Source organism: Hippoglossus hippoglossus, chromosome 17 (assembly GCF_009819705.1).
Source record: "Hippoglossus hippoglossus isolate fHipHip1 chromosome 17, fHipHip1.pri, whole genome shotgun sequence".
Lineage (NCBI taxonomy): Eukaryota > Metazoa > Chordata > Actinopteri > Pleuronectiformes > Pleuronectidae > Hippoglossus > Hippoglossus hippoglossus.
The window spans coordinates 9,925,658-9,941,060 of NC_047167.1; the positions used below are offsets into that span (position 1 = coordinate 9,925,658).

At 45.1% G+C, this 15,403-nt stretch overlaps 1 protein-coding gene across 6 annotated transcripts in view; it reads right to left on the minus strand.

The window, feature by feature from the left end:
• Positions 1 to 14,076, minus strand: part of kcnn1a (potassium intermediate/small conductance calcium-activated channel, subfamily N, member 1a) — a 46,921-nt gene extending 32,845 nt beyond the window's left edge. For 2 of the 6 annotated variants that reach the window (XM_034612927.1, XM_034612924.1), the window contains exon 1: positions 12,623 to 14,041. In XM_034612927.1, coding sequence (XP_034468818.1) covers positions 12,623 to 13,930 — 1,308 coding nt within the window. In that variant the 5' untranslated portion in view covers positions 13,931 to 14,041. Of the gene's footprint in view, positions 1 to 12,622 lie in introns of all 6 variants that reach the window. The other 4 variants (XR_004616690.1, XM_034612928.1, XM_034612926.1 and 1 more) reach the window with 4 other exon arrangements.
• Positions 14,077 to 15,403: the final 1,327 nt, after the last annotated feature.

Here is a 15,403-nt window from a genome sequence, read left to right on the forward strand (position 1 = left end):
GCAAAGCTCGGTCTACCTCATTTTTCCTCTCTATTATTCTTCAATTAGAGAAGTAGCCAAAAACAAGATAAAACCTCAGTGGGGCAAAAGGACACAGGTACATGCCCGTGGGACTGTGTTATTATTAGGACTAATAGCACACTCTGTCCAATAGAGACACAATGCTGTTTTAATTAGGACCCAACAAGGTTACTGCGTGTGTGCTCATGTGTCTTATAAACTAGGTCCTGGGGAGATTGGGGTTAGAGCTGAACAGGGGGAGGGGGGTTACTTTCCCTATGGGACACCCCTGCCTCATTAGAAGCAATTTTAATTTTCCAGCAAATTAGCGGAGGGGGTTGTTAGAAACTTGATTTGTAGATCAGGGCCGTAACGGATGGGTTCTGGTGGAATAGTTAACAAATTTAACCTTGACCTTGATTTGTGAATCAGATTAACCCCCTAAACAGTATGTGTGTATAAATAATAGTAAGGTGTCCTGGTTATTACTTAAGGCTGATGATTTTAGTTGGACTTCAAACCTACAAACTTCTTACTCCCTCTGACTCACTCAAATTTGAACAGACAGATATGATAAACATATTTAGACTTCCCATTGATACCAGTGTCTCTTATGTCCATAACCAACACACGTCCACTTAGAAACCACAGAAAAAGATGCTCCTTGTATTTCCAGAACATGTCTAAGCATCATCACACATTCAAGTGACTGTTATCTGAAAATCTGCGTCAGTGAAAAGCAAACGCACATTTCTAAAAGCTGATTTAAACTTTAATAATCTTGTTCCATGAATAAATAACTAAATAACAAATAATTATTGCTATTCTTTGTAATGCAGCAACAGCATTATAAAAATGTGGAAAGATGGTTACCCAGACAAAGACGTATGACTTGTAAAATGTCCAGTAGAGACGCCACTCACATCTCTCTAAGTTCGTTTGCACTCACTACAACAACCTCTCATAAATGACATAAGTGCAGCAGAGGCAGTACAGTCAACTGAGGAGAGCGTCTTCGGTGTGAGAGCGTGTTGACATACACACAAAAAAAGAAAGTAATGAACAAAGAAATGACCACTAAATTATAAATTCAATTATATTTTCATGAATTCAATAAATTTCTTTTGGATTAGACCAGTTTTTTGACCAACGGTTACATGATAGATTATAATCAGCCCGCCTTTTGGTTAAATCATGGCATTTTTTAATCATGGCAAGCGTTTTACAGTTTTAGTTTAGTTTCAATGACCATGAAGAGTCACGTTTAAATTATAGATTTTTGTTTCTTGCTTGATACTTAATATCTTTTTACATATATGATTAGAAAATGTTAAAAATTCCTCCAAAGGTAAAGTGAAAGTGCTTTTGCTGTTTAGACTGAAAGAGCCCAGAACTTAAACAATATTAACCTGTTTACTTTAGTTGTCAGGGGAATTTAAAAAGACCCTCCAGGTCAGACTCTTGGTGGCACAGTATAATCTCAGATCCTTGTATTGTCTGTGTTGATATTGATGTGTTAATTCCACCATAAAAGCTGTTCCTTGAGGTTTGACATTGTGTATGGAAATGGAACTCTAAACTACCCTTTTTATTTTAACTAATCAACAGTATTGCCCCTTTCACCTTCATAGTCTCCCATTATGGCTGATTGCTTGATTTATGCCTGATCTGTGCTGATAACCCCCTCACCACAGGGCAGACCCTGTCCTTGACACATTCCCACACACAAGCAGACGTATGAGAGGAGGTTGAGGCCGGAAAACTTCGCTCTCATGCACCTATGGTAGACTGCAGCCACTTCACTGTAGAGTAATGTCAGGTACATGCATCCATTATAATTCACATGTACAGTTATCCTCTCGTATGTATATTTATACGGAAGAGTCTAAGATGAGTGTAGTTATGTGTTGGAGATGTAAGAGGGTAAAGTGTGTGTGTAGGAGAGCACAGCGTAACATTATGTAACGTTACGATCCTGTGAGAGAACAAGTGCGAATTAGGACCTAAAAGGCCTCATACTTCTGTCCCTTTTTCCAATTAATCAGATTTCCCAGTAATGCATGTGGCCAGGGATACAACGTGCACACACACACACACACACACACACACACACAAACACACTGAAACACACCAAACTGAGGGAGCTTGAAATACAGCTCAGTCTATGTGGACCCTGAAGACTAAACCATCTTGATTAGGTGACTGTTCCCCTGGCGGCTATTTGACTTCCCAACAGGACCTGAGTGGCCACATATTCCTCACAGAGATTATCGCCCTTAAGTGCTCCATAACCCACAACTCAATCCCACAATCTTTACCCCCCCCCCCATCAAACTGCACTCACAGCTGCGAGGACCAGCTACAGCATCGATGAATAAATGCCACCACCTGACAACCTCTATTTTCATTGTGAGGTGATTGTAAGTCATTTGAAAACGAGCCCCGCCATAAATTTAGGCTGAGGCAGTTTAGAGCCCCCCTCCCCCCCAAGGTAAAACCATCAATAGCGGTGCGAGAAGCCAGGACAACCTATAGCACGGGATAGATCGATAGCGCAACAAACTCAGTAAAGATTGACTGGAGAGTTGCCTGGAGACGTCGCCCTTTAGATTTATGACGAGAGGAGGACACGGGCCAACGGGAGACGCTGGAGGACAGGAGGGAGAGTAAAAAGGGAAAGTGATGGGGAATCAGGGGAGTTTCCTTTTTGGAGCAATGTCTTACAGCGGATATATATCAACTTTAAATACAAATGAATGACATCAATAGGTTTCTTTGCACTCGCGTTCAGTTTTGTGTGGAAAATAAAAACACCAATAACGTATGATAATGTCTCAAATTGCGCTAATCTGAAAAGTATTCAGTCTCACTCCCCGTATTCGAGTTAGCTTCCATTTTCGTATTCTAAGACGAGACCTTCACAATGAGAACAAAAAAAAAAAAAAAAGATATCTACTGAAGCAGACAGTATATGTTTGACATTCCAACAGGAAGATTACTGAAACAGTGACAAGATGAAATGAGAAGATATCAGGTTTCTTTGCTGCTCCACTCTAACAGAGAGCCCTTACCATATGTCACCCGGCTGCTGCGCGCTCTGACTGGTGCAGCGGTCTCCCATAGACTCGGGCTAATTGAATATCCTTATCTGGCTCTGAACCCCAATTTTTCTCTGGTGAAGTGAAACAGAGGCCAGTTGGAAAAGCAGCACATTTGTATTCAGCCACAGAGGCCTCGGGAAGACACACACACACACACACACACACACACACACACACACACACACACACACACACACACACACACACACACACACACACACACACACACACACACACACACACACACACACACACTATTGTACTTCTATCTTAGTGAGGACAGTCATTGGTATAATATATTTGCCAGCCCCTTACGCTAACCTTAACCATCACAATTAAATGCCTAACCCTAAACCTAATTCTAACCCTAAAACCAGGCCTAACCCTCAAACAAGCCTTTGAAAAAGTGAGAACCGGCCAAAATGTTGTCACTTTCCAAAGATATCGTCACTCCGTAAGGTCTATGCTCAAAATGGTCCTCACAAATATATAAGTACAAGTACACACACATTGCATGTCGTCTTGTTTTCAGGTGGGTGAACCACAGGCAGTCAGCACACTGTACTACACTCAGTCTTTCATGCTCGTCTCTTACGTCTCACATGATAAAAGTTCTGGGTATTGTGCTAACAGCCTCCAGCTACAGTTTCCCTCCCTGACTCTTTTTTTTTTTTTTTTTTTGGTCATGAAATTAAGTGCTGCAGTTTTCTAATGCCCCTTGGGCCCTTTAATGTAAATTGATTCAGCTTTTTAAAAAAGCCTTTTTCCCCATCTGACAAAGAAGAAGAAGAGGTGACTGGGGAGCGGAAACGAGCGATCGAAAATGGACTCGCAAAGAAAGGGAGAGGAGAGAGATGGGAGGCAGCTTTGTTCGTGAAAGGGTTAAAGAGAAAATGGCAGTGACAAAAGGGGAAGTGCGCAGGCCACCGGACCATTAAGGGGTTAACAGTCAGAGGGAGGCCGATAATGGAAGCTGGCGGAGCTGTATAGGAACAACAACACGCAGAGAGCCAAACACCATAGAAACCACTAACATAAACCAGAGAGAAACACAGGGAGGTGGAGAGAGGGAGGAAAACAGGCGTTACATTTTCCTAATGTCAGCATGTCAGCATTGTGTGAACGCTCACAAACCAAATCCGATGAATAAAAATAGCATTCATTTATTGTTACAAAACTGATGCTTTTATCCATTCACGCACCAAACAGTACAGATCCGGGAAACACACGCACAACAACCAACACACACGGTGCGGTCGCTCTCTTTGTAAACACGACTGCAGATGCATAATTAAGCACGGAGCCCAGATGCCGTGGCTCAAACAGGAGAAGACGACAGCTCCAGCGACAGGGTCTTCCACATGACGAGAAGCTGCAATAGAGTTAATGGGGCCTCTACCATCAGAAGACCGCGATGTCCACATGATAATGATATGCTAAAAGCGATCCGCCCACTCGCTCGCTCACTCCGTATCCCTTTACACAATAACACAGGTACAAATGAACATGCAAATGTGCGGAAACACACACATGCAAAACACGCGCACGCCGGAATAATGCCCCATGGAACAGATGTTTTTCTGCAGCGTACATCGCCTGCAGTCAACTTCAGCAGGCCCGGTGCTGTGGTGAAGGCTGTTTCATATTCTCCTGCTAGGTGACTTGAGGTAACAAAGCAGAGAAAGAAGAAGGGGGGGGGGGGGCTGACAAAGCTGAAGGAAAGCAGCTTCATTCAGCGCATCTTCTGTTTCAATGTGGAAAGCTTGTGTGTTGGAGAAGAGCCACTATGGACGGGGATAGCAGAGGACTCCCACATCCCTGCAGCAGAGCCCAGTTTAATACAGACTGTTCGAGGCAGGAACGTGACAGCTTTATTCTGCCACGTCGATCTGTACAAAAGGTGTGAGCAGTGGTAACATTGGAGGGGAGCAGCAGAGAGCTAGATCTGTGTGTGTGTGAAAGGGAGAGCACGGCACGACAAAGCGCTCATGATGTCACACATCACGCCGTGTCCCAGTTCACGGTCCACGGAGGGGGGCCGTCTTCTAGGACCGTGAAGGCCGAACCGAAATGAGACGGTCTGCAGAGGATTCCTGTGATCAGTGTCACCAGCTTGTCCCGCCCTGACGGCCGTCGCCTAGCAACAGAGCTGCAGTTGAACACAGTGAGAAAGTTTAACTCAATGCCCCTTGATTATTTAACTTGTGTATCATTCAGCTGAGTTGAAGCCGAACCTTTTAGCATCGGACGTCTCATCGCTTGCCGGCGCCACTTTCTCTTTGAAAACTGGTTCAGGACAGAAGCGCAATGAATGCTGGGATAGGTTGGCCTGAGGCGTATCAACCCGTTTGAGCCTTTGTTTCTCGGGGACGGGAAGAGGCATGTGTCCGCCACATTTGTCTGAGCCTTCGAAATGGGACAGTCTAGTCGCGGCGCATCCTCCGAAGGATGCTGCACCTGAATTGAAGTCTGATTTCAAAACAGCAACATGCTATTTGAAATCACACATGGGGACAATATAATGTCGGCTTATTTAATTCAGTGTAAAAAGGCAAAGGGGCCATGACAAAGGGTCCTCTTGGTGGCATTTAGACTCACATACAACATACATACATAAACAAAGCACTGCTGATTCAAGGTTTGGTTCATTATTTTCATTTCCATATTATTAAATATATTTGTTTGTTTAAATACGGTTAACAAATAGAACTCACATTTTATATAAACGGCGAAAAGCAGGATAGATGCGGATCAGCGAAGGCTTTTTTGTTCTTCACTGAATATTTATCAGTGGACAGAGGAGGCTGTGATTGAGTTTTACAGGGGAACGGTTGTGTATCATGTGCTGTAAATTAAGTAGTACGGCAGCTCAGGGGATCAGCAGTTAAACTCTGACCTGAAGGCATAAAGACCTGACAAGAAAAAAAAAGGGGGGGACGCATATCCAGGGAAGGAGCACGCAGGCCGAGCAGGGGGGGGACACATCGTGAATATACACACATGTATTCACATGCATGACTAGCGCACACACACACACACACACACACACACACACACACACACACAGCCTCACCAAGCAAACACTCTCCCTATGGAATTTCACAGTGGCATGGAGATGCTTTCCAAACGTACATCTTCAAGGGCAGGCCGCGAGCGACGCGTTGGTTGATTGTGTGAGCGAAGTATGATGAAATCACACATCTCTCCCGTATCATTAATGTACTCTGCTCTCCCACCCGACGCTGTGTTTAACCAACTCAATGAGCTCACACATCCACGGCAGTTACAAGATCGTGCAGACGGACGCACGCCTGCACACACATCCACTACGCAGCCATCAGTGTAGATCTGAATCGGCCCCGCTCTTGTAATGAATGACAAATATCTGCTTACAGCTGCATTACTCATACTCTTTAGTGTTGTGATCATGCCCTAACGCAGAAACAGCCTCAGATCAATAACCTAATTAGCCATAAAGCATATGCATAGCAGTGATACATTATATGCCTGGCATCCCTTGGCTAGAGTCTCACAGGAATTACCATATAAATGAACTGTGGTCATTTATTAAAGCAAGCACGGTGGGGACTTGGCACACTATAGCCTACCGAGTTTAAAAAAACATCGTAAGTTACTACACACATTAGAAAAGGGGAAACATCATGAGAGATCGAACAGTCGAGCTACAAATTGCATTGACCGCTGGCAGAGCGAAAACATCTGCCACGCTGTGACTCTACCATTGGAGTAAGTAAGCAACGAGGCAGCTCACGGCGACTGAGGGGAAACCCCCCCCCACCCCCCCACCCCCCCACCACCACCACCTACCCACCCCCAACACTCTTTCTTTCCACTCTTTGTATTCAACTGGACTGCAAGTAATTCAATACACCTCTCCTTGTGCTGGCTCACTCAAATGAAACGCAAAGCGAATGAACTGTATTAAGTGGAGCAGTATTTGAACACCGGTAACAGTAACATCAGTGTTTGTGTGGGCTGCCCTACTCTCTTTGTGTGCGCGTGTGTGTGTGTGTGTGTGTGCGTTATGTGGACATGTGTGCAAGCCCGTACTGTACATGAGTGTGCGTCGGACGCGAGTGTGAAATGAATCGTAAATCCAAAAGATAATCTTGTTCTGCAGATGATTCCTTTGACCAAACCCAATACCCCAGAGAGAGAGACGGCTACACAATACCAGGCTGATCTCTCCATAGCAACACATGGTAACACAAATCTATTTCAGAGCCGGAGCGCAGCCTTGCACTTAAACACAGCACACAAAAAAATAGGGAAAACAGCAATCAATTATTAAAAGAGCTTCATGTTCATACTTACTGCCTGTGTGTTGCCAGCTGCAGCCGAAACTAAGAGGCTCCCACAGCTCACACCTACCCCCCTCTTCACGCAATTGTGAGCGCTATCAGAGATCTACAGCAGTGCCACTCCTCCATCTCCAACAGGGGTTGCGAGCTGGGATCTGCCCCTTGTCTGACATTTAATTGTTCAGCGGGGTGTGTTTATATTCAAGGTGTTGGCTGCCCTCGCCGCCTCGAACGCAGAAGGCAGTGGAAACACGGACGCCTAATGAGAGCAAAACAAATGCAGGCCCCTGTAACAACAGCAGAGAGATGACCGATAGAGAAAGTTTAAATCAACATAATGTTTCTCCTGGCATAAGCCTGCCACTAAATCATAAGGCCGTAAGCAGATCTGTCGGCATCAATTGTTCCGAGCGCCAGCGTTACCTCAGCGTTACTGCGGAGCCAACACAAACACACAACTGATAAGACAAACTACTTTTTTAAATAGAGTCGGCAGCTCAATTCCCTCCGTACTTTTCCTTAATTCAGACAAGACCAACGCGACTAAAGTAAAATGATCTGAGTGATAACAAAAACTGAACGTTGGAAAGAAAAGCAGCAAATATTCCAAACTCTTAAAATAGTGTTTGCTTTGCCTTTTCTTTGCTGGAAACACTCGTCAGTGTTGCCGTTCATGTTTCTTGGGGAAAGAAAATCATTCACACTCTACTTTGCAAAGCTTTTACACACACACACACACACACACACACACACACACACACACACACACACACACACACACACACACACACACACACACACACACACACACACACACACACACACACACCACTAAACATCCTAAATCCTGCAGAAAAACGCCACAGAGACACTAACTTGGTTGCAAGTGGCACTTTGATATATTCTGTGTTGACCTTTGTTAGATCATATAGGGTGATTATTCGCGTGTTGGGCTGCAGTTTGGCAGGAGCGGCACAAAAGGCTTTACTGTAATAGCTATTCTCCCCTTTCAAGCCATCCATTCTGCAATGACACATACAACCTTATGTTCTCCAGAAAGGTGGGCTGGCACCTGTCTGACACACACACACACACACACACACTCACACACACTCACACACACTCACACACTCAGTGATGGGACAGCAGAAAAAAAGCGATGGCACTAGATCGGGACTTTTCCTTTTTGTTCTTCTTAATTTTAACCGTAGTTCTGATTTCTTCTGTTTGGTTTACATAATAACAGACTTGTATTTATCTGCTAACTAGTAAATATTGAATATAAAAGCACAAAGAGTTCTTGTATTTATAATAAATAACAGCATCAGAAATCAACTGATCATTTAAGTCATTTTTCAAGGAGAAATATCAAACATTTTCCAATTCCAGACAGTTTTTCTTTTGATTTATGAAAGTAAAGTGATTATTTGAGTGGAAGGGTCGGAGTGTTAATTGGACAAAACGAGCTTTTTAAAAAACATCAGTTTAGGCAAAGGGAAATTGTGAAAGACAACAGTCACTGTTTGCTCACATTTTGATTCAATGATTTCTCAAACATTCTGATAAAATGAATCGAAAATGGAAGTAATTGTTGGATACAAAGCTGAGTAACAACCTGAGAGCTTCTGTGCTATTGTGTTGTGCCTGCTAAGTTGTCCTTTTAAAAAAAAAAATAGTCTTTTCATCATTTATTCCATTGATTGAAGACTTTTATCGTCAACACTTCTGATCACTGATAAATAATTTCTTTTGTCATAATTTATAAACAAAAATGCCAAACATTCTCCAATTAAATCTTTTCACATGGTGGGAGATTTAATATTTGAAATAGCAAATTTAATAACTAGAGGTTTCAAACTAAATTAACCATCGGAAAATGGCCCATTGACACAACTAGCACTACAATATTAAAAAGGAATTCATTGAAGAGAGACGTTGCATGATGCATTCCTGTATTTATAAATCAACAGAATACTCAGTAATGAAGGTTTTAGCTGAAGCACTAAAATATTGGTCCATTTAGTCAATAACAGTGCACCAGGATGGATTCATCCAGCTTGGACCCCCACAAAGAAAGCCCACTTGATGTTATTGGGACATTGGTTTCCTCCTCTTTTTAACCTTGCACGTATTTTTTTCACTTTCAGAGAAGCCCTGTTCATCTCAGGCCCTTGACGACATCAAATCTGACAAACGCTACGTGATTAATCACAGTTTTCTGCTGAACGCGCCATCGGTGTATCCTTAAAAAAAAGAAATCTGCCTTGTTCAACAAGAGCAAATCCACCCATGTTTATGTAGTACAGTGTCCCTGCAGGGGATATCACCATAGCAGTAAGTGGCAGGCATTAGAGTACTTACACAGCCTATCACAATAGGAGCAGCGATGCACCTTTCAAAGCACAATGTTATTGAGGCAGGACACAATATCGTACTACCTGCCATCAGTTCAGTGGGGCTGGCTATTGGGTTTCAGGGCGTGCTGTGGGATACTGTAATCGTATACACTTTATCAGGCTTGTTCTGTCACAAGTGTTTTGTTTAAGGGATTTCAAATGGGAGCGGGGTAGGGGCTGTCTCATTAAGGGCGAGTCAATAAGATGTAACCGCGATCCCACAAATATCCATGAATGGATAAGCATGTCTAGCCATATCAAAATACTTGGCGCGGTCCGATCAGAGCGAGTGGAAAAGGTTTGATACTTAAGCAAAGTCCGTCATGGGAGCACTTCTAAGATTTTTTTGATTTCCTCTTTCATGACCGGAATGGGATTATGTCATACTTGCGTAATAAGTAAATGTTGTACAGCAGCTCCACCGTAAACTGCTGCATGTTGACGTCTCAGTTTGTTTCCCAGCTTTTAATTGTAATTTTTGCCTTCAAATCAGTTTGGAGAGGACAAAGAAAAATCTCCCGGTATCACAAACAGAGTGGATTAAAAAGACGTAACAGTCCTACAGGGTGTTCAAGTCCCAGCTGCTGATCTATTTTAGTCTTTGTAATGAGGTTTTACTCTATAATTAGAGCAATATGACTATTTCATTGAATAGTATACATTAATAATAGTGTCACTGCATCCGGACGTTCTTACCTCACATTTTGTAGTGGTGCGTTGTTGGATGGTGTGTAGTTTTTTTTATTAGGCTAAACAAAGTGAAGGTGAGAACTGGCAGACTCAGTATATGATGTTACTGGAAAGAGCACACACCTCTACCGAGGCCCAGTCCCCTTAAATTCAATCAAGCTGCACCAACACACTGATAGATATCGACCCCCTAAATATGTCAGATTGTTTTTCTATTAATATACATAATTTGGAAATTAGCAAAAATGTTATGGGCTCTTCCGTGACCCAAACTGTAACCCAATTTCATTGAAATCCGTCTGGTGGTTTATCGTAATCCTGCTAAATACCAAACGCAGTTGAAAATATAACCTCAGAGGAGGTGAAATACTCGATATTTCAGACGTGAACAATATGTTATCTTAACATCAACTGGCTGCACTATTCTAGATTTGTCTGGTTTGTTTTTGCTTGAAAAAGAATGGAGCAACTGTAAGAAGAAAAAAAACTAAAGTTTACTTTCTCTTCAGTCGTTTGGTCATTTCGCTGTTCTGCTGATGCTCTAAAATTGAGTCAAGTTCAGAACAGTCATGTCAAGGTGGTTTGATGAGCCACCTTTTGCTACTGGTGCCAGCTCAGCCCCTGCTGCAGCATTTTAAAGAGGGAGTGTGGTGGTGGTGGTGGTGGTGGTGCACTTATTTAGATGCTGCACCCTCATCAATGCCTCCTGTTCTTTTCTCTCCTGTAAAAACTTGACCTCGAGTAAATGCAGATGGAGGAAAAAAAAAAAAAAAAACATGTCCAATGATTAGCCATGATTGGACAATCTGATTTCTGAGGGGAAATGACAGGTGGCTCTTTGGAGGAAAAGGGTTGTTGATTTCCTCTAATGAGGTTTTGAGTAAACGACGATGCATTTGAACACTTGTCGTTTGATTTAGCTTTTTACTGGTTTACCTTTCTCATAAAGATCCCAACCGTACCAAATAAACTTGTTGCCCTGGACACTAACATTCTCACTGAAGTCTGTATCCACAATCAGTTAAAGTAGACGACTTTCATTTTGCTCCTTTGTCTTTGTCCTTTCTCATTTTAACACAGACGTCCCACTCTGTCAATTCTTACACTGACACTCATTTTAAGTAGGTTACTTGTACTTTGAGGTCAAACAAGCTTGGTTCACTCCGAAAAAACAAGTCCTTGGACATTTTTGCTTTTTTTCAGTGGTGGAATGAACCATTTTCCCACTTGTTACCACACTTGTACTTAACCTACGATTTCATTTTCTTCAAGGATAATTAAAAAACATTTTACAAACTTTGCTTGACATGATGTCCTCGAGATATTTTCAATTTGTCACGTAGACTCCGTGATCCGATCAGCACGCCTATCCTCTTGCTGTTCGAGCCCGGTGTTAAAAAGGCCTTCATAGCCACACAACGCCTTAAGTTCAACGAGAATCCATTCGAACGACATGGCGCTGGACTGCTACAGCTCTACAGGTAGAACACACTGCTGCAGAAAGTGAGTTTGGAAGTGTGCGGAGCAGCAGCTGCTCACACTGACAGGCGACCTATACAGGCCTGATGGTGCGAAGCTACAACCGTTATGTCAGAAACGGTGTCTGGAAGCAGCAAAAAAACAGGAAAACGCCTCCCGTGCATCCTCCGCTGTGTGCAGACCGGGGCTCGCTTTGTTTTCTGATTCAGCTGCCAGGCGGCGTCATCTGAATATTTGCACCGAGCTAAAGCCACAACAACACTGCAACATGGAACAGGTGTGTGTGCGCGAGACCGCGGAACGGCGCGTGCTCGTGCGAGCAAACCAAACACACAGAAGGTTGGATGAGGAATAGGCGATGTCACGCGCCGGGTTACAGTAACATCCGTGCGGTATTTTTTTTGGGGGGGGGGGGGGGAAGCAATGACGATCCAAACACCCGCCTTCACATGCAGGCTACACACAAACAAAACACGCGCACGAACACACACACACATACAGACTAATGTTCTATCAAAACCGTATGACAGGCGTGGTCATTGAGTGAAAACGTTTAAACCACTTTGTTTTTATCACCGGGGGGGGTAATTAACGGAGACACGGCACCGGGGAAATGTGCAAAAATCCAGGCTACCTTATGGAGGTCGATGCGTATCCTCTCCTCGCCTTTATGCGGGCTCTCCGGCCACAGGTGATAGCTGGAGCCGTAGTTGGGGCTGTCTTTGCTGCTGTTGCTCCCGGTCGCAGAAGAGTTCCCCGCGTACGCCTGTTGTGTTACCGGGGGGGTGACGCGGGAGTCGCGGCTGTGTGGCTGCGCCTGCTCGCCGATCCTCCCAGACTTATTGCGGTCTTGTTCACAGTGCTGCTGCTGCTGCTGCTGCTGCTGCTGCGGACGCTGGGGACAGAGCTCCAGTGCACCTTGTTGCTGCTGCTGCTGCTGCTGCTGCTGCTCTTGCTGTTGCTGCTGCAGCAGTGGAGCCTGGTGAGTCCTACATAGCTCTCCTGAGCCGCTGGCGCAGTAGTTGATAGGCAAGCTGCTCCCCACCAGTAGCTGTTGCTGCGCTCGTAATTGTGGGATCTGCTGCTGCTGCAGGTCCTGAGACTCGAATGCTCTCCTGTTAGCCTCGGTTGACTCACATACATTTAAAGAGCGCCCTTTCTGTGAGTTTGCACGGATTCCTTCAGGGGAGGGGTCCCTCTGTTGGAGTCTTAAATTACTGTGTTGCTGCTGCTGCTGTTGCTGCTGCTGCTGCTGATGCTGCTGCTGCTGTTGCAACTGCCTGTGGTCTCGGTGCCCTCCTGCTCCTCCTCCTCCCCTGCAGCGTTCCACGATGCTTGCCTGTTGGTAGTAATTATTAGCGCTGCTCGGGAGACGATCCCCCCTTTTAGATTCTCTGGAAAACAGCAGAGAGGAGGAGGAGGAGGTCGGCGGCGGCGGTATAGGCGGCGGAAAAGGTGGGGAGGGCTGCGGTGGGAGAGGATCGACAGGATGGTGCTGGTTTTGTGAAAGGCTCGCCTCCTGCTCGGAAAAACTGCAGTGGCAGCTCGGAAAAACAGGCGGCTTCTCCTGCGTCGGCGGCGGCTGCTGCTGCTGCTGCTGGGAGCCGGCCGGGGCCCAGGGATCCTGCTGCAGGTGCGCCGGCTGCCCGGTGCTGGGTTCAGCGGCTCGGTGTGAAGGTCGCTGGGCGGTGTCGTATCGCGCCAGGGGTAGAGGGTCGCCGCTGTGCACGGGTCTCCCGGTGGGCTGGCTCAGACAGGGGAGCTCCTGGAGGCTCTGGCGCTGAGCGGCGGTGGTCGGAGTGCGGTCTCGGTGGTGGTGAGAAGAGGGCGGGGGCGGCAGGCTGAAAACAGGAGCGTCTGGGTCTCGGCTCTTCTTGCTGCTCGCTTGCTTCTCGTCGGGCGTCTGGTGCTGATGGACAGCTCCCGCGCACCGATGCCGCATCCCCCTGATCGCCGCGTCTCGCTGTGGTTGCTCCTTTGCCGTGCAGCGCTCCGACACCCGCTCATCGCGATCGGTCCCAGCAGAATAGGACCGACTTGTATCATTGGAAGGTTTGACCAGGACCTGCCTTAAAACGTCACTGTACAGCCAAAACACCGCCTTCGACTGAATATCGCTCCATTGGCCGCTATGCGCACAGGTTGCAGCGGATCGATCGCTCTTTTTAAAGGGGGTTAGGATATAACAAGAACGGGACTGTGCATGTAGACAGATGTTTAAATCCACCTCACATGGTCGATCACCATAATCCACTGTGGACCCGATAGATCGACTCTGTCAATGTTGCCATAACCACCCTGCATAATCAGAAATCACTTTTACTGCGACGTCACCCAAACACATCCACAGGCCTGCCAAACATTATGCTTTGTCTGGATATACCCTGAGTTTATGATCAACTCGGACTAATTACATTAAGTTACACGTCCAGGAAGTGTCAGCATTTCAACATGTGCGAGAGAGAAACAATAATCACATAGCATTTAAGCACATTTCCACTTGTTGGACAATAGAGGAGCATTACAATGAGCGGGGCTGTGCGAGGATTACCTCATGCCATATACAGCCCGTGCCCCAGTGTGGTATTTAATAATTGATCAGAATATGCCTGGTTTTGTATTACCAGGCAGAAATATTTAGAATGGGTGCTGCATACAGAGCCTGCAGTCGGCTCAGTGTGTGCGTGTGCGTGTGTGTGTGTGTGTGTTGCATGCTCTGAGTGAAACACACAAGGCTTCCCTGTCACAGCGGCTGTAGATAGAGACAGAGACAGGGAGAGAGAGACCGGGCGCAGCCGGCGCTGTCCGCCGTGCCGAACGCGTCCAGACGCACGGCATCTAAAATAGCTTCTGCTGTGGTGTCAAGTAGCCAGAGGACGGACAACTGTCCATCTGACGAGGGTCAGAAATGTCTCGCAGCTCTGAGGATTTGAAATTTTCGTAATAGGCTTGAGTTTATAAAGCACTGGATGGGCCAAAATAGCTTTCCGTGCAGACCCGTCAACAGGTCTGCTCTCTGTCCCCAGAGTCAACTCTAAACAAGAAGAAGCTGCGTTTGGGATCCAAGTCCTAAGTGCAGGTCTGCTGCAACTCGTAGTTCTTTTAAATCACTGCTGAAGAATATCCTGCCACTGCCTTTTACTACATCAAATAATTACTTATTTCCTACACTTATTTGAACTGTTATATCATTTATTCATTTATTATTCTCTATGCAACTCTTTTAAATGCTTATTTTTTGTATCGTCATGCATTTACAATTTGTCTTGATGTCTTTTATATTTTGTGGAAAGCACTTTGAATAGCCATGTTGTTGTACAATGCAAATAAAATAACAGTGGCTAAATAATAAAATAATTTTTTTTGTCTAGTTAATAAAACAAACTTACATTCCCATATGCACATTGAAAAAGTA